This window comes from Manis javanica, chromosome 12 (genome assembly GCF_040802235.1).
Source record: "Manis javanica isolate MJ-LG chromosome 12, MJ_LKY, whole genome shotgun sequence".
NCBI classification, from domain to species: domain Eukaryota; kingdom Metazoa; phylum Chordata; class Mammalia; order Pholidota; family Manidae; genus Manis; species Manis javanica.
This window is the reverse complement of record NC_133167.1, coordinates 89,375,809-89,395,537: the sequence shown is the minus strand read 5'-3', so window position 1 is coordinate 89,395,537 and position 19,729 is coordinate 89,375,809. Positions and strand designations below refer to the sequence as shown.

The following is a 19,729-nucleotide window of genomic DNA, read 5'->3' as shown; positions in this document are numbered from 1 at the left end:
GTCTTAAAGTACTTAGAGGTTAGTCCTAACCTATGCTATAAAGGAAAGAATGCGATATCAATTTTTCTTTTTAAGGATTAGGAAGTTTGTGCACATGTGACTTGAGCTTGGGGATGTGAGAAGAGGCGGTGAGAGAACTGTGTTCCCTCTTGGCAAAAAAAAGGCCAACAACACAGGCCACAACAATAGGCAGAAGTTTAGAGAAACTTATTAAATTTAATTTTCCTTAAATACATACCTTTCTCCCACCCTCACCTACTAGGGGGAGGAATGGAAAACCCCATCTTCTCCATTCAGGGGATTCCAGGTATAAAGCCTGAGGGGGTGGGAAGTACAAAAATACTATTTACAAAGGGGAAGAGGGTATCTGTTGCTGCCTTAACCGTCAGACACCCCATCCCCAGGCCCCTTTTGCTCCTTTAGAAAAAGCCCCTGGGAATTTATCTGTGTGTAGACCCAGCCTTTCCTTAGGGGGTACCCCAACCCCACGATGGAGCAGGAGGCTCTGAGATTAGCTGAGGAAGAACAAGACAGGAACGGATAGCACCTCAAGTCCTCGCAGGGGGAGGGATCTGCCCCTGTTACCCTGCAGTCAGCGGCGGCAGCCCGCCTGGGTTTTCATAGGTCCGTGTAAACATCGACTTTCTTTTGCGTGGCCCTGCTCTTCCGGATTGCCTGCAGAGCCTCCTGCTTCCACTGGGGGCACTGGGCTCCCGCCTGTTCCCTCCCATCTGCCCTTCCTCTGGAAGGGGTTGGCGGGCTGGGGGAGGTCACCGGGGGCGAAGCCCATCTCATCCCTTCTAGGTCATGGCGGCAGGTCCTCCTCAGGGGCAGGCTCAGGGTACGCTTCAAGTTCTGGGCCAGAGTGGGGTGGATTGCTTTCCCCAGTTCAAGGACAAGGCAGGCAGACGGTCCAGTACGAGGACACAATGGCCTCGGGGGGGTCCTGCCACCCCATCAGTTCAGAGGAGCAGGGAAGGAGGCTTCAGGAAGCAGAAAGGAGGGGCAAGTCTGGTGGCACCTGACGGTGAGCAACCAGCCCTGCACTGCCTCGGCCTTCAGGTGAGGCATGAGCGTCACCACCCCAAGGTCTTGTTCCCTGTGGCTGTGCAGAGGGACCAGGAACTCATGACAGGAGGTCTCCAGGCCGTGGTGAGGAGGCAGCCCTCACACCAGCTCATCCAACAGGATCCCAATGCTCTGGGTGGCCTCTGAGGGCCCGGCGATGGGCTTGTTACACATCGGGCACACACAGCGCACTTCCAGCCACTTCACAAGACACCTGTGGGCAAAGGATGACCTGTTTTTTTTCCAAGAAGACCCCCCAACCTGCTCCAGGGGTCTCATTCATAAAGCCCAACAGCTTCTTTGACCAAGAACCTCTCTATCCTTACTCTGATCTAACCCCTCTGGCTTGCTTGGTTTCCAGGCAGGATGTAGGGCATCACTGGCAAAGGGCAGGGCCTAGAGGTTCTAGAAGCTTCCTCCCTCTTATTTCTTTCAAAAGGCACCCCTGGGCCCACATCCCCCCAGTGGATGCTCACTTGCGGTGAAAGGCATGTTGGCACGGCAGCAGCCCTAGCTCGTCCTTCCCCTTGAAGTCCTCCAGACAGACTGCACAGGTCTGCTGCGGAAGGAAGGGGGCTGTGTGAGAGCAGAGCCGGGCAGACCCTCCCGACTCATCGGCACCCCGTGCTCACCCCCACCCCAGGAGACCGAGCTCTAGCATGCTCTCCGTACCAGCCACAGAGATGTTAGTCCTGTTTTATAAAATAGCACCGACAGCATGGGAATCATTAACCACACATGGGCTCAACAGCCACCATGTGGCTCGAGGCCCTCCAACTAGACAGCGAACATAGAGAACATTTCTGTCATCACAGAACTTCCATTGGGCAGAGCTATGCTAGAAGAATGGTTTTTAATCTGGTCTATATGGTGGATTTGGCAAGGACGCATGTATCCATAATTAGAGGCAAGGGTGGGGGTATGTATATGGTTTAATTCAGTTTAAATCCAGCTTCACGTCCCTCTTACTAGCCTCTTGGATCTCAGCTGAATTTACTCCTCTCCAGGAGGGCCTGGAGAGCACCTGACTTGCTGAGATGTCATAGCGGACATTAAAAAGAGGGACAAAATAAGGCATGTTTCCTGTTTCGTGCCTGGTGACATCTGAGATACTCCCAGCTTGCAGACGAGAAGCACCCTGCAGGAAGGAGGTCCCTGGTCATGGAAGGAATTCCTGGGAGACGAGTCAGGCAACCTCAGGGGCAATGGTAGGAAAGGAGGAGGAAACAGCCTATGTCAGACATGGAGTCTGAACGCGGAAAAGTTAGCTGCAATCTGCCCATGGCATGGACTGGTGCGACCACCCTCTCCCTGCAGATAAAGTACAACAGGCTTCCTGGGGCCACATGTCACCACTTACCCTGTGGGATCCCTTTATGTTTTCTGTCTGTACTGCTTCCAGACATTAAGAATTCCATTTATTGATAACCTACTGAACTGAGTCACTCTGATGTGAAGATATGAAGGCAGGGACTAAAAAGGTTGCTGAAAGGGTCCAGGCTGGGAGCTGGAGAAGGTGCTGTTTGCCTTACCTGCTGGGGCCTCCCACATGCTGCCCCAGGACACTCACCCCATATAACTGTAACTTCCTGGCATCACCTTTAAGCACCACCTGCCCAGAAAAGAAGAGGCAAGGTGTCAGAAGGAAACAGCCACAGAAGCCAGGGGGCATCGACCAGTGAGGAGAGACCCCAGTCCCATGAGGGAGCACCTCCCTCTCCCTCCCGTCAACAGGGAGGGCTCTGGGCTCTGCCTGTGCCCAGCCTGGCTTGAGGACAGTGCAAGGAGTTTGCCTCGGAGAGCCAGAGGGGAGGCCAAGGGCAGCTCCAGGCCCGGGACTTCTTAAGCTGGCTTGCTCCCCCCCACCTACAGTTAAGGAGCATGGAGGTCTCCAGGGAAGATGTGGCCCTTTACCTCCTTATAGCCATATCGCTCACTCTGCGCCTGGTTCCGCAGTTTGCTGGGGGAGAAAGGGAAAGGAGAGAAGAGGTTACTATGCTTTGTGTAAACAGAGGCATTCAAGGCAGGAGAGGCCAGCTAGCTGCAAGGGGCATTCTTCTGGGGATGGGGTGCTCCCCACAGGGGTCTCTCATCCCATAGCTGCCATGGGGTATAGTTTTGGACCCATGCAGATCACCCAGAATGGATTAAGGACTCAGATTCTTACTCAGCCTCAGCCACCCCAAAACTTACTGTCAGGTCCCACAGACGAGGGAATTCTTTGGCATAGTAGTACCCTGAATAGTTCACTCATTCTCCTCACCATTTCCAGCAGGTCAGTTCCTTCAGGCTCCCCAAATATATAGACCAAAAATCTGCTTACTGCGTCTAAGGATTAGTTAGATATTCTTAAAAGGGCTATTTCCATTGAGTCAGGGTAGCAGGATAAATAAGTCTCTGTCGACCCTGGGGAATTTTCCACCCAGAGAGCACGAGTACTCTGGACCCAAAGCACACTCCCACTCACAGTGGCAAACATGGGCGAGCCCTTCTTTGTTTTCTCCTTTTTGCTTCAAGCCGGTGGCCTGCATGCAGCCTGACTCTCAATGGCCAAAACACAGCAGCTTGTGACTAACGGCAACAGCACAGCAGTTACCCAGGACTCGCGAGACACTGATCCCTGCGCGAACACACTCTGTATGTTCCGGATGACTCCCAACAGCTTTCAGAGGGATAGACTTTTCTCCTTACAGATGAAGAAAATGAAGTCCAAATAAGTAACTTGTCTAAACTTCAGAGCTAGTTGGCAGCAGAGTCCAGATCTGAATCAAAGTCTATGTGACTAGAGAGCCTGATCTCTGTCACACATAATTTGGGCTGTTTCACCAAATAGGACTATGATGGGCTAAACCTGAGAATATGGGAAGAAGCACCTTTTTATCAACAAGCCTACAATTCTCTGAATGGCTTACTATGCAAATGGCTGGACCATGATTATGCATTAATTTTTTTTTCTATTTTTCAGTGAAAGAAAACTTTTGCAGTGTACAGGGGCTTTCTCTCTCATTGATCATTTCTACCACAAATCTGGGTTATCAGAAGGAAACACCGGCAGTTCATCAAGTCACAATAGGGGCAGCAAACTATGGCCTGCAGGCCAAAGCCACCTGGCCACTTGTTTTAGAGGCCACTCGTTTTTATTTTTAGATGGCTCAAAGCAGAAATCAAAAGAATGCTTCATGTCATGCAAGAATTATATGAAACTTAAGTTTCAGTGCCCGTTACATTTTACTGAAGCCAGCCACAATCACAGTTTACCTATTGTCTATGGCTTCTTTTGTATAGTAGAGTTGTGTAGTTAAGACAGATTTCATGACCCACAAAGCCTAAAATATTTTTCCTTTTGCAGAAAAAGATTGCTGACCTGAGTTAGAAGAAGACAATTTCAAAATCATGAGCCTCAGTCAAGGGGAGTGAGGTAATGCATCATGGGCCTTGCAAAGCTGGACCCACTACCAGAGAGGCGGAAGATGCAGGAGGTGGGGCAAAACCATACAACCCCACAGCATGGTAGGACAGGCTGACAAAGCAAACATATAGTAAAAGTAGATCAACCACTTAAACACTAGTTTGGCGTTAAAAGACAAAAGTAGTGACATCAGTTATACCTTAGGTTAAGGGATTCACAAAATAGAAGATGTAAACTGTGACATCATCATATACATAAACATGGAGGAAAGAGTATAAAAAGGCAGTACTTTTAGGATATGCTTGAATATAAGAGATCATCAACTTAATGTAGACTGCTATATACTTAGGATGTTATTTATAAACTTCATGGTAACCACAAACCAAAAGCCTAGAATAGATACACAAAAAATAGAGGAATTCAAGCCTAACACTAAAGAAATTGTTAGTCATTGATCACAAGGAAGAAAGAGAAGAAAGGAAAAGAGAAGAACTACAAAAACAATCAGAAAACAGTGAACAAAATGCAATAAGTACATAGTTACCAATAATTACTCCACATGAAAAATGGTTTAAATGTTCTGATCAAAAGACTGTGGGTGACTGAAAAAATAAATAAATAAAGACCATCTATATGGTGCTTACAAGAGACTCACTTCAGATCTGAAGATATACAGAGTGAATGAGAGGGGATGGAAAAAGAGATTTCAGGCAAATTAAGCAAAAAAGAAAAGTTGGGGTAGCAATATTTACATCAGACAAAACAGACTTTAAAACAAAGACTATAACAAGAGACAAAGTAGGGCATAACATAGTGATAAAGGGATCAATCCAACCAGATTGTAAATATCTATGCACACAACTAGGGAGCACCCAAATATTTAAAGCAAATATTAGCAGACATAAAGGGAGACTTTGACATTAACACAATCATAGCAGGAGACTTTAAGACCCCACTTATATCAATGGATAGATCATCTAGACAGAAAATCAATAAGAAAGAGTGGCTTTGAATGAGACATCAGACCATATGGATTTAAATATATATATATATACTTAAGTTGTATATATATATATACAACATCCCATCCCCAAACAGCAGAATACACATTTTTTTCAAGTGCACACGGAACATTCTCAAGGACTGATCACATGTTAGGTCACAAAACAAGTCTCAATTAATTTAAGAACCACATCAAGCATCTTTTCCAGCCACAATGGTATGAAACTGGAAATCAATTACAAGAAAAACACAAACACGTGGAGACTAAATAACATGCTACTAAACAACAAATGGGTCAGTGAAGAAATCAATGAGAAAATTTAAAAAAATACCCAGGACATTGAATAACAGAAACACAATAGTCCAAAATCTTTGGCTCACAGGCCTACCTCAAGAAGCAATAAAACTCTTAGTCTAACTTTACATCTAAAGTAACTAGAAAAAGAAAAAACAAAGCCAAAGGAAATAATAAAGATCAGAGTGGAAATAAATGAAATAGAGACTAAATAAAACATCAGAAAAGATTAAAGAAATTAAAAGATTTTTTATTAATTTTGTATTGTAAATTTTATTGTTTGTATTAAACAAAATTGATAACTATTTATTTTAGCTAGACTCATTGAGAAAAAGGACTCAAAATCAGAAATGAAAAAGGAGAAATAACAACCAATACCACATAAATACAAAGGATTATAAGAGATTAGTATGAAAAATTATATGCCAACAAATTGAACAATCTAGAAGAAATGGGTAAATTTCTAGAATCTTCAAGACTGAACCAGAAAGAAATGGAAAATCTGAACAAACCAATCATTAGTAACAAAATCAAACTGGTAGTCAAAAAACTCACAACAAACAAAAGTCCAGGACTTCATAGCTTCACAGGTGGATTCTACCAAACATTTAAAGAAAAGTTAATACCTATCCTTCCCAAACTATTCTAAAATATAGAAAAGGAAGGAATGCTTTCAAATTCATTCTATGGGGCTGGCCAAATCCATCACCCAATACTAAAACCAGACACTATGAAGAAAATTATAGATTAGCACCCCTGATGAATATAGATGAAAAAATCCTCAACAAAATATTAACAAGTCAAATTAAAAAATACATTAAGGAATGATTCACCAGGACCAAATGGGCTTTATTCCAGAACTGCAACAAGGAGAGTTTAATATCCAGCAATCAATCAATGTGATATACCATATTAACAAAAAGATAAAAACCATATGATCATCAAAAGGTATAGAAAAAATATTTGACAAAATTCAATATCCATTCATGATGAAACTTAAAATAAAATGGGTACAGAGGGAATATAACATAATATATGACAACTGTGCAGTTAACACCATCGTCAGTGGTTAGAAGCACAAAGTTTTCCTCTAAAATCAGGAACAAGGCAAGGATGCCCACTCTCACCACTTTTATTCAACACAGTACTAGAAGGTCTAGCCATAGCAATCAGACAAGAAAAAGAAATAAAAGGTATACAACTTGGTAAAAGAAAGAATTAAAATCATCATTATTTGCAGATGACATATTAGAGATCAAAAACCCTTAAGTCTTATTTAAAAACTATTTGAATAAATGAATTCAGTAAAGTTGCAGGATGCAACATCAATATACAGAAATCCGTTGTGTTTCTATATACTAATAACAAACTACCAGAAAGAGAAATTAACAATCCCGTTTACAATTGCATCAAAAAGAATAAAATACCTAGGAATAAATTTAACCAAGGAGATGAAAGACCTGTACTCTGAAAACTGTAAAACACTGATAAAAGAAATCAAAGATGACACAAATAAATGGAAAAAAATACTAAGCCATTGGAAGGATTAATGTTGTTAAAATGGCCACCTACCCAAAGCAGTCTACAGATTGGATATAATCCCTATCAAAATACCACAGGCATTTTTCACAGAACTAGAATAATTTTAACATTTATATGGAACCACAAAAGACCCAAAATAGCCAAAACAATCTTGAGAAAGAAGAACAAAGGTGGAGGTATCATGTTCCCTGATTTCAAATTATACTACAAGATAAAATAATCAAAACAATATGGTCCTGGCACAAAAAAAAATCACACAGATCAATGCAACAGAATAGACAGCCCAGAAATAAACCCATGCTTATATGGACAATTATGATAAAGGAAGCAAGAATATACAATGGGAGAAAAAGTCTCTTTAATACATTGTGTTAGGAAAACTGGATAGCTACGTGCAAAAAAGACCATTCTGGAAAGCAGTATGTTAAGTTCCTCAAAAAACTAAAAATGAAAATAATATACAACTCTGTAATTCTACTTCTGGGTATATACCCAAGAAACAAAAACACTAATCTGAAAAGATACATGCACCCCTATGTTTATTGTAGCATTATTTACAACAGCCCAGATAAGGCAGCAACCTAAATTGTCCATTGATGAATGAATGAATAAAGAAGATGTGGTACATATCTACTATGGAATATTACTCACCCATAAAAAGAATAAGATATTGCCTTTCACAACATGGTTGGACCTAGCGAGTATTACGCTAAGGGAAATAGAAATCAAAAAAGACAAAACAAATGCACAAGAAAACAGACTCATAAATACAGAGAATAAACTGGTGGTTGCCAAAGTAGAAGGAATGGGGGTATGGGTAAAATGGGTGAAGGGGACAAAGAGGTACATGCTTCATTTACACAATAAATAAGTCATGTGGATATAAAGCATAGCATAGGAAATATAGTCAGTTATACTGTAATAACTATGAATGGTGACAGATTATACTTATCCTCATGAGAATTTTGTAATGCATATAATTGTGGAATCACTAGTAACATTGGAAAATCAACTACATTTCAGTTTTTTTAAAAAAGGCTTTCATGTATACACATACATCTCTGTCCTCACTTCGACATGAGAGGGGCAGGGAAGGAAGCATCCAGAGCTTAAATGAACCATGCGACCAGGACAATGTGGAATTAACCTGGGGAAGGAAGAAAGTGTTCTCACTGTCAGGGTGCTCACAGCTGCCTTCCCAGGGAGACCCTGTTGCGGTACCAGGTATGTGCAGTGAATGAGGAAGTGGGCAGCCTGCTGTTTAACCCAGAATGAGGGGATGCCACACATCTTCTGAGCCTGTACCACCTCACCTGCAACATGGCTATAACTATGCAGCATGTGCTGTACTTCCTACTTGCTGTATCATGGATGTCCATGGTATGCCCTTCCCCACTCTTGTCCCTTTTGTCTGCCGGGCTCCATTTAATGGTCTGAGTCAAGGATCTTTCAGAAGGCTGACCTGCAGAGCCCTGGACTATGATAACAGTGACAGGTTTCAGAGTGGCACCCTCACCTGAATGTACATTTCCAGATCAGGGAGGCAGAGCTCCTGAAAACATGGGGCCAAAAGGTTGCAAGGGAAACAAAAGCAGAAAGCTCAGACCCAGGGCCACCGCAGTGAGGAATTTAGTGCCTACAACTTTGGACAGGGGACAGGTGGCCTTCTCAGCTGCTGGGTGAGCAAAGCTACTAAAAATAACCTGATTTCAATGAGACCATTTCTAGCCACTGCTAATGGCGACCCCTGACTTCTTCTTCCCTTCTGGAGCAAACAATGCAGCTGGGTCCTGAAAGTCATTGTTTCTTTCCTGCCTGTTCATACTTCCCTGGCCCCTCCATCCTGTGTAGGGCAGAGGTCCGCTCCTCAGGGGAGAGGGGAGTGAGCAGGGGGAGCTGGGAAGGGGAAGCTGGCCTTGGCCCATGAGCTCACTGGCTGGGAGGGGGTCATGGTCCTATTCTGGCTGAGGAGGAAACCAAGAGGCAGTGAAAGGAAGTGGTTTCTGGGCTTGTGTGTCTTTCTATATATAGACACCCACAGGCTGCCACACACCAGTGGGCCTCTGGAACCATGAGGCTCTGGGGTCATTGGCTCAGGCAGGCTGCAGAACAGAGGGTGGGAGTGAGCAGCAGATTACTGCAGAAGGGACAGGTGGTGCCCAGCAGCCCCACAGTGGGGAAAGCTGCTGGTGTCACGTGGTTACTCTCCTGTTCCCTTACTCCAGACAAACAAAAATAACTTGGCCTTACCCAGCTCCTCAGTCTGTCCTTCTGCAGGGCCCCTATCTCACTCTAGCTGTGAGGGGGTGGCCAGTGAGCTGCTCCTCCACTTCCCAGTCTCGGATCAAGAATCAGAGAAGGCGAACCGACGGCAGCTGGGAGACCACGACTGTCACCAGGCTAGCCCACCTCCGTATCTTCCCTTAAACAGGACTGTGGGGAAATCCTTCGCTGCTCAGCATGGATTTTCTCATTTATAAGGGGGACTAATACCTAAACTGCATGTTCTGAGGACTAAGGGAGCTTAAGAATGCTGACCCCTCATGCCTGGCACACAGAAAGTGTGTGCCAGGTAAAGAGTAGTTAAAACCTACAGTCTCACCTATTAGTGGCAGAAACAGGGCATGAACGCTGGTTGCCCACTTACTGGCCCAGAGTGATTTTCTAGATTTTTTTCTCCTTGACTACCTTTGTAGTTTGGCATGCATGCACGCGCGCACGCGTGTGTGTGTGTGTGTGTGTGTGTGTGTACCAAGTATTGGAGTTGGTTTTATAGAGTCCTCCCAGAATCATACATAAATCTTTGGTATTTGATATGGGGCCATCTTTGGTCTCTGGGGAATTGCATAAATTGCTTCATATGGGGAGATGGGGGTGGCTTGTGGTCAGGAAGAAACTTAGACTTGGGGAAAAGGGAGGGGTGGAGAGAAACCAGAAATCTACCCTAACCCCCACTGAATAATTAGAAGCAAATTTTAGACTCATCTGTACAGAAGAGAAAATAAACCACTATCCCGTCTGCAAATTCCAGTCCTAGGGACTTTTTGAAGTTGAGAAAGAAGAGGCTCAAGGCAGCCCATGGCAATGCTGGGAAGCAGGGGCTGAGGGGCTTCCTCTTCCAGCCACAGGAGTAGGGACAGGTGTCTGCCTTCCCACTAGCCTCCTTCCAGGTGAACCCCCAAACCAGTGGGACACCTCAGGTGGGAGCCAGAACCCCTTCCTCCTTCATCTGAATTTAATCTTAAATGCTTTGATCAGACCATAGCCTGGACCCCAGCTCAGCCTTGGTGATGTGTGGTGGTGGGGAGGGGGACTGGTTATCACCGTGGCCCCAAGGACCGAGCCAGGGACGCTCAAGCTTCCCCAGTATGCAGGGCAGTCCTGAACAATGGGAACTGGTAACACCAACAGCAAGTCCTAGTCAGAAACACTGCTTTAATTTACACTCTAAATACCAGTCATGTCCCCAGTTTTTCATACAAGACAGGCATTGGTCCCTGTGTCTTTCAACAGGATGTAAAGTAACAGGTCCTGGAGCTTGGCTAGCCCTGCCAAGCTCAAGTCCTTCTTTGGATCTCTATGCAGTAAGAATTAAATGACATTTTTAGGTTTTTTTGACTCTCAAAAATAAGAGCTTACAAGGCAGAATAAACAAGCAGTGCTCCAGATACCAGCCGGCTAATATTAGCATCTGGAGGGCGAACAGGATTCCCCAGGAGAGCAGAGGAACACGTCAGTGGTTTAACTGGTGCCCACCCATCTCTGGTCACCCAGAGGTTGTGAGTCAGGGGCAGAGTGACAGTTGGGGGGCCACCAATGATGTAGCTCGGTCAGGCAGTAATTCTACACAATCTTAGAATAAAAATAACTGGCCAAGAGGCAGGATGCAGCCCAACCCGTGGTGACCTTATATGCTCTGGGACAACTTGATAGGCTGATGTAAATAGAAACCCCAGAAACCCCAGGCCTCAGGGGCCCAGCGGAGGGCAGGCTGAGTCCTGTTCTCGAAGCAGTGGCCCTGGTATGAGGCTGGTGACTCTACTATGGGAGCCGTGGTGGGTTGGCCGCCTCCTTCCCCACTCCTCCCGTTACAGGTTGGCCAGTGAGCCGCCCACCTGATGAAATAGCAGCAGAAGATGAGGCTGAGCACGAAGACAAAGATGCCTGTACCAAAGATGACCATGTAGATGTTGAGAGGAAGGTCCTGGAAACTGATGGGTGGCATCGAGCAGGACTTGTTGGTGCTAACCAGTCCCAGGCCACAGAAACACCCTGCAAGAAAGGGGGAAGAAAAAGAATTTTAGAGTTGGCAATTCACCATGGGGACTGGTGGTAGTCTGCGTCATCAAGGACGGAGAGAGAAAGGGCAGGCTCGGAGCTCCAAAACCTGATTCAGGGGCTTAAGTTTATTTCCTAGCTCTAACACTTACCAGCTATGTGTTCTTGGGCAAATTTCTTAACCAATATATGAAATGGGATACTACACATAGGCCTTAAAACAGCACCCCTATCTAGGGGATCCAACATTCAGGCAATGGGCAGAAAATGGAAAATTCAATTCCAATGAAGCCCATATAGTACCAACAGTGAAATGAACAGCCACGTGTATTTGGATCCCAATTCCCCCTCTCCCTGGCTATGTGACCTTTAAGAAATTACCTCTCTAGGCATCACTTTGCCATATGAAAACAAGCCAAATACAGAGAGGACTGAAAATGATGGTGTGAGAAATATGCTTTGTAAATTGCAAAGTGCAGTCAGAAAGGTTCTCTGTCATTATTAAGCCACCTGCTCCAGAAGACAAGCTTCACCAGGATAGAAACTGTTCACCTCTAAAGCTGAGCCAGCATTCCAGAAAGTGGCAGGAGGGCAAGGAGGTGGGAGTTTGCAGCTTACTTTTAGTGCCCACCTTACCCCTTTCTGCTCAAAGCCTTGATGTGCAGTCCCATAGTGACAGCATTAGAAATTCAGAAACACCCCAAATGAAATGAATTCGAACCCACACTTTAACGAGGTCATTAGCAAACTGCTGTAGGATCAGCAATTGCTGTATGTGTGGGAAGCACGGGCCAGCCAGCAGATGCTTCCCCTTCTCATATGACTCAGGGTAAATCCTGATGGTCTACCAATCATGGTAGTTCCCCCGGCCAGGGTTTGGTGTTGAGGTATGTATATGACCGGTTTCTGGCAAATAAACAACAGGTCTGCTAGACAAAGAAAGGTTTTTATCCTTTTTTTTTTGCAGGGGGGTGGGGGGTCACATCTCCCTGAAACACCTGAACAGCGAGCAGCAGCCAAGTCGTAGCTGGAAGGAGAGCAGTTCAATAGAAAGTCAATGGCAGACGGTGGCAGAGGGCATAGGGAAAGGAGAAAAGAGGGAAGACTGTCAGTTAAATTGCTGGGTTAACCAATCCTGGAGCCACTCTCTATCTTGGTTCTGATGGTCACTACATTTTCTACAATGTTAAACCATAAGGGGAATAAAACAAACCAGGATATAAACAAAAGCCAGTTGAGTGATTTTTCCTGCTTGCTGGCAAAAAAATCATAGTGATCCTGAAGATAAGCTGATATTTCTTGAATTTCAGAAAGTGGTGAGATGAAAAACTAGAATTTATCATCTATGTACCTGCTACATTCCAAGCACATTCTCATGCCACTGATTTAACCTTTGAAATGTCACGATGAAACATTACTTTCCCCAACAATGGGGACAAGACTCAATTAGGAAATAACCTGTCCACAAACGGCTAAGAAGTCCTGGTCCAAAGACTTGGGTACTCAAGCCTTCAACATGAGTTTTAAGTGCTTTCCTGACATCTTGGTTAGAAGCCAGAACCCTTGAATATATTTCAGAATTCCACATGATGATTATCAGTGCTGCCACAACTCAGCAGAAGAGTGGCCTGAATGACTGGAAGTCATCTTTGACATCCATACACCTCGTCACTCGTCATCCACTACATCAATCTAGTGACCGTACAATAAGTGTCCCTCCAAAACTCGTTCAGATTTTGTGCTCAATTCTATTGTCAAGTCTCTATTCCAAACAGATTTGGGGCCCAATTCTATTCCAAGTCCGTATCCCAGACACCTAACTGAGGTCTAGGCCCTCCTCTAACTTAGCAGACATGTCTGACATATCCTCCCACTTGGTTTCTATCACGTATTTCCCAGACTCGTGCCGGCTTCCAGTGCTCTTGAACATGCACGCACAGGACTCCTCTCCACTGCCCTGTCCAGGGTCCACCAGCATGTGGCAGTCTATTTCCTGCCCAACCGTGTCCTTACTGGCTTCTGTACCTATGATCACGCCTCTTTCCCTGCCTGAAACTCCCTCTCTGCTCCCTAACTTCACCAAGCCTTTGTGATACTCCAGTGACCCTACTCCTCCGTGATGTCTACAGTGCTCAGAGCCTGGATCTCACGTCCGGCTCCTGCACGCTCAGTAACTGTCTTAACGCTGCCCAGTTGTTCCAAGAATCCATTTTGGATTCTTGATTATATAACAAGTACCATGATAGACATGGGACATGTAAAAGAAGAATGACTGGACTATTTTATGGTCTAGGGAAGAAGAGAGACAAAGGTTTTCATCATCAAAGTGAGGCACCATAGTGCAGGTGCATCCACAGTCCACGTATCAGAGATGAGAGCCCTCACAAGCCTGCATGCTCCCAGGCCTGAGGATGGTGGCTTGGACTTTTACATATTCCCCCGCACCTCACCTGGCATTCAGCTTGTCCTCGATTAACCAGTCAACACATAAGTAATTCAAGTTTCTCAAGACAACCTGCTACCCCTGGCAAAAGTTCCCACTCCAAAAGGAGACTGATGTTTGGGAAAACTGCCCAGAAACTGCCCTCAGCTAATGAATAGCCAGTCAACCAGCAAGTATTGTTGAGGGCCTGGCTCACTGACCTAGACATTGTGGGGCAACAAAAAGTAAAAGCAGTAGTTCTTACTGTGAAAGGCTTCAATTGAGTTGAAAAAACTTAAACAATTAGCTACTAAACTTTGCTATGCCGGCGGGAAGCAAATTTTTAGGCTCCCCATGCCTGTCTCAGCAGCATTTGGTGCTCTAGGAGGGCAGAACCCCCACTCTGCCTTGGTTCTGCGTGCAGCTTTTAGGAGCTGGGTCCAGGTGTCTTTAGGGTCGCAAGGAACTTAATCTGGATTCCTGTTCTGGGACCTTGCAGAGGGTACGTGTACGTATTCACCTCAGCAGCCCTCTGATCAGTTTATCTTGACCAGTTTATCTGGTCTGATAGAGGCTGTCCCTGGGGCTCCAGGATTGAGTCAGTGAGCTTGGGACTTCATGTGATGAGGGGGTGTAGGTTAAGAAGAGCTCCGTAGCCAAGAGGAGACAATCCATTTGCTTGTGTTACAGTTAAAAAGAAATGGAAAAAAATACCTGAATTGGCACAAGCTGACAATGTAGTTTTTCCTCTTAAACACAATACCAACCCGAGGAAAGAGGGGCTCCAAACATTTTTCAGAGCGATAGGGGGTAGGTATTGGCTCCTCATTGGAATTACACGAGAAGAATCTCTCAGCCACTTCAAGAAGCGAAGAACACCAGCAGCAAGTCCTCTGGGTTCATAAATCTCATATGAAAGAGGGCCACCCAGTAGAACGGCCAGGGTTACTGACAGCTGCCCGGGTTCTTCTCCTGAAGGGTCCGTTGCGTTGTTTCAGCAGACCTATGAAAGACTTGACACCAGAATGTCTCATCTCAGCGTAGCAGCCTGGGAGCTGGAATGACGTCAAGAGAAGGGCCCGCCAAGAAAGACCAGCGGATCTGGGAAATGGTCCTCCTTCCCAGCCAACGGGTATCTTTCCCAGATGCAGGCATGCCCTCACCCTCCTGCTCCCCGCCTCTCCCGCAAATGCCCGCCTATCACACACAGTTTGGTTCATTTTCAGGAAATTAGATCCTACCAGCAAGAGGAAGAGGTGGGTGGGGGGCGCTCATACACATGCTGCCCAAACTCTGCCTTAAAACACAAGCGTCTTGAAATAATTAATCCAAGACATGGTAGGAATCTGCTCTCAAGCATGGATTTTCCCCCCTAACTTGCCAGCCCACCATACTTTTAACCCCCTTCTTTAGAAACTCTCCAAGCGTTAGGACGCAGTTGACCCTAGGGTCATTGAAGGATATTAGTAGTCCAGGTTTTGGATTGACCCATTAAGAAATGCCCTTTTGGTAGCTTGGGTGAGGAATCAGACTCACGCCCAAACTGTATCACCTGAACCGCTAAAAGGCCCCAGGTAAGATGAATCAATCTGGCATCACCCAGGCCAGGAAGCGGGGGTAGGAAAAAGGGTGGGTGGGGCGATTGGGTCCGGAGGTGCTGCCAACGCCGAAGCCCGGGGAGCGAGCGCGGTGTCTGGCCGGGCGACCACAGAGCACGGCTCCCACCAGCTTAGCCGTACACCCAAGGGTAGCCGGGAGCCGAGCTATCTGCAAGGCTCTATCAAGTCAATAAAGCCAGGCTCTTTAATGCGGCGTCTTGGGCAGGCACAACGCTGCCCGGCAGCCAAAGCAGACCAACAAAGACACAGGGGAATCCGCCCCCGCGCCGCGTCCCGCACGCTACATTGTATACATATTTAAAATAGCCTGCAAAGTTTCGGCCGGGAACTTGAGCTCCCTCTAGGAGATCCTAACCCGAGCGCGGATTTACTTCTCATCCAACAACCACAACAAAGACGGGAGTTTGAGCGCACAAAGGCAGGGGAAGGGGGTAGAAGAGTGAGGCCGCTACACAAAGGCCGCGAACCCGTCGGCTCTCCCGCCCCCAGCCCGCCGCGCGTTCGGAGACCCTTCCTGGCCCTCGACTGAAACCTGGATTTCCCCGCCCCCCCCCAATTCCGCGCAGTATAGAACAGAGTCGGGCGCCGGGACGCCTTCTCGCCGGTCCCATTTCACGAGAAACTTGGCTCAAGGAGGGGCACGAGCCCTCCGTCCGGTCTGAAACCTGGCGCCCCCTCGGCGTCTCGGACCGGGACTCACCGTTACACCACTGGAATGGGTGCATCAATGAGTTCTCGGCACCCTTCCTCAGGCGAACGAACGCAGGAGGCGAGTAAGGCAGGCGGGGTGGGCGCACCGGCTTGCGGGGTCCTCAGGAAAGGCCGGTGGTACCAGTCCGCAGCGGCGCCTTTCTCCGCGAGGCAGCTCCCTCCGGAGTGGGGGGCTTCGGTTTTAGAGCAACAAAGAGGAAAGAGGAGAAAACAAAGTCCCCCGGACCAAAGCGCCGCGGAGTAAACGCAGGAAGGGCCCCAGGGCCGGAGGGGACGCGGGTGCCGCAGGAGGGACGGGGGCGCCCAGGCCGCAGCGGCTCGTGGCCCGCGAAGCAGGAGAACCCTTTGCTGGAGACGCGGCTCAGCCCCGGGCAGCGAAGGTGTGCGGCCACTGGCTCCGAAACTGACATGGGCTGCGCACGCCCCTCCCTTTTCCTCCCCCGGAAGCCCCGCCCCCTCCTGTCGCCCGCCCTCCGGCCAATGGGAGCCTCCTCCTGGCCTCGGGTGTCATTTGCGGGCCCGCCCCCCCGAGGAGCGAGCCTCGGTGCGCTGGGGGCGCCTCCGCGTCACCTTCCCAGGACTCGGGAAACTCCGATCCCGTGAAGCGCGCTGCGCGAGCGCTGTCCGTAACAGCCGGGGGCCAGCCTCCCCCGCCGGGGACCCGGAGGAAACCGAACAATTAGTGCCACATTGTTTTCCACCTCCAGACGTTTGGCATTTCTACAGCTCTTAGAGAAGCCAGTTCTGGGGAGGGGTTACACTTCTGCTCGGAAGACGAGAACTTGGTACTGGGTGGCCACCAGAATGTTCCTTTGCTCGGTGCAAAAGGGGCATTTAGCGGGAGGGTGAAGCAGATGAATCACCAAAAGTGAGGTCTGGAAAGGGCTCTAGTTGTCACTTCATTTTTGGCCAGCCCCTTGTTTTACAAACAAGAATCTAAGGCCTGAAGTTTAAGCTTAAGACATTTGGCAGGGCGCCACGCTCCTGAGTAGCAGAATCAAAACTAGAAATCAACATAGGCAGTGCCTTAAGGGCATGATCCTCAGCATCCAACTCCGCAGAGGTGTCGAATAAAAGTAGTTGGAAGAAAGACTGAAGCTCTTAATTGCCCGTCCTCTGCGCTTTCTGGTACCTGAAGTTCCTTTGCTTATTTCTGTCTTTCTTCCTTTGTCATTTATTCAGAATGCATTCACCGTGCACCAGAGACATCAGCGCGGTCGGGAGTCAGCGAGGTTTCTACTCTCCGGGGATTTACAGAGCCCGGGGAAACAGCAAACAAGCCAGCAAACAAATGAGACTGATTTGGTCTCATCTTCCTGTGAAACAATCTGTTAACAGAGTGACAGCTTTCCCTAATCCTTGACATCAAATAACATTAGGGATATGGTACTTCGCCAATTAAAAGCATTATGTTTACGGTATTAGACAACTTGGCGCAGATCACAGAGCAGTCTGTTTATCACATACTTTAGGACTTAATTAGATAGTTGTCTTAAAACAATGGTTTTCTTTGTGAGCTAGTCTGGAGGATTGGAATCACATACAGACCCAACTCACTTCATCTCTTAATTGGACAGTGGCAAACGTTTCCTAACTGGCCTCTGACTCGAGTCCGTCTGATCACTTTATGTTAGAGATGTTACCTCCCCAGACTCCCAGGCCTCCAGCCCGAGATTCTGATTCAATCATTAAAGCAAAGCATGGGCCTCATTAAATCTAACAAGCCCTGTCTCTCCATAAAGTCTCATGCAGTTATGTTGAGAGAAACAATGCTCTCATCTTACTCTTAAATCAATCCTCTCTGAGGGCTCAGAGTTGTCTTTCTAAAACATAAATCTGATCATTATTTATCTTGCTGGATAACTTTTATTGGTCTCTGGTGTTTACAGGATAAAGACTAACTCTGGAGGGTGGCATTCCCACCCTTTCAGTCCCGCCTTTGCCTGTCTCCCTAACGCCAATGCACTCTCCTTCCATACACACTGGTGGCCAGCCAGGAAGTTTTGTTGTTCCTTGAACACAGAATATTCTTTCTTGACTGTGATTTCGTACATGGTATCATTTACATTTGGAACGCCCTTTTTCTTTCTGTGCCTGACATTCTGTAACATTGGGCTAGAAATTCACGTCTTCAGTGGCTCACCATTGTCATCACTTCCCTTTCTGTGTGTCTTTCAACATTTCTCATGTACAATGTAAGGGTTCGTTATGGGTTTATAACTGTATGACTTCCTGAATTTGCTCTCCTCACTAACCCTCCTCATTAGAGATTTTTCCAGGACAAGAACTACTTTTGTCCTTTCGGTGTCTGGTTCAGGAAACATTTTCGGAATGGCTATTTGCATGTGCATATGCATAGTTACCATATTAAGCCATGGTCTAGGTACAGTGTTGAAGATTTCAAAATGTGTATAATTGTTACTTAACCAATTGTTCTTTCTTTTCATTGGCTCAGGAGAAAAGTTAATAGGTGAGGATTTAACATTAAGGACTTCCTCACAGGTGCTAAGTGCCTCTAGGGCACACATTTTCCACCTTTGAAGGAAAAATTGACAGGAAGTGAGGAATTAACTACCTCCCCAATTTAGACTAAAGAGAGCCCCAAGGTGGGAAGATACCTTGAAGGGGCACAGTGGAGGTTCTCATGGAGATGGAGCTGCACAATCAGGACCATGAACGTCCGGGGTCCTGCAAGTACTATTGTCAGACAGAATGTTCTGTAACAATTTATGTTTTAAGATGACATATGAAGCATTCAATAAAATCTCCTGAGACACGGAAGGACTAAAATTTGGAAAATCCCACGTGTCCCTTCCCAATATTCCCCCCTCACCACCACCCATCCTGGGCAGTGTGGCTGCAGGGCCATGCTTCCGATGATGGCTTAGATTGGGGATGAGGCCGAAGGGCTTCTGTCTCGGGCAACCTTGAAAAGGGTAATTCAGTCCCAGCCTTTTTCTAGACTGAAAAGTCCTGTCAAAGACAGGCTCAGTTCCCACATCATGTCAACACGATTAAGAGAAGTCTCCCCCGACTGGCCCCCAACCAGATGATGGTTTAAAATCCCCGCTTCTTGTGAGTCAGGAAGACAATTCTGGTTATTTTATTGAGGAAGACACTGAAAGAGTCAAAAAAAGATGACGGATTGTATATTTAAAGGCACTTGAGAAATCTGAAGTAAAATTGTTTCTAAATCTTCCATAGGAGGAGGGAAAGGAAATACTAAGCTTCCAGGAAAAGTTCTAAGGAGCCAGGATTCTCCCCATTTCCACTGGCCCCCACCCCACATCCTGTTACTGCCTCCCCATCCCACCCGAGCCCCCCTCACTTTAAGCCTTGCAGGTGCCAGAGAAATGCCTGGGGGAGAAACAGCTAATTCATGA

At 46.7% G+C, this 19,729-nt stretch overlaps 1 protein-coding gene across 5 annotated transcripts; it reads right to left on the bottom strand.

Moving 5' to 3' along the window:
- Positions 1-196: 196 nt before the first annotated feature.
- Positions 197-16,761, bottom strand: RNF122 (ring finger protein 122). Of its 5 annotated transcripts, none has more exons than XM_017655269.3 (6): positions 16,336-16,761; positions 11,432-11,588; positions 2,983-3,028; positions 2,639-2,680; positions 1,545-1,624; positions 197-1,282 (listed from the first exon to the last, which is right to left on the bottom strand). In XM_017655269.3, exons 1-6 carry the CDS (start codon positions 16,358-16,360, stop codon positions 1,168-1,170), a joined length of 465 nt encoding a protein of 154 aa, XP_017510758.1. In that variant the 5' UTR covers positions 16,361-16,761; the 3' UTR covers positions 197-1,167. The 5 variants fall into 5 exon arrangements, with proteins under 5 accessions (XP_017510758.1, XP_017510757.1, XP_073075119.1 ...); XM_017655268.3 differs by having other exon boundaries at positions 1,545-1,627; positions 16,336-16,760; XM_073219018.1 differs by lacking the exon at positions 16,336-16,761 and adding an exon at positions 14,731-16,295.
- Between the last annotated feature and the right edge of the window lie 2,968 nt (positions 16,762-19,729).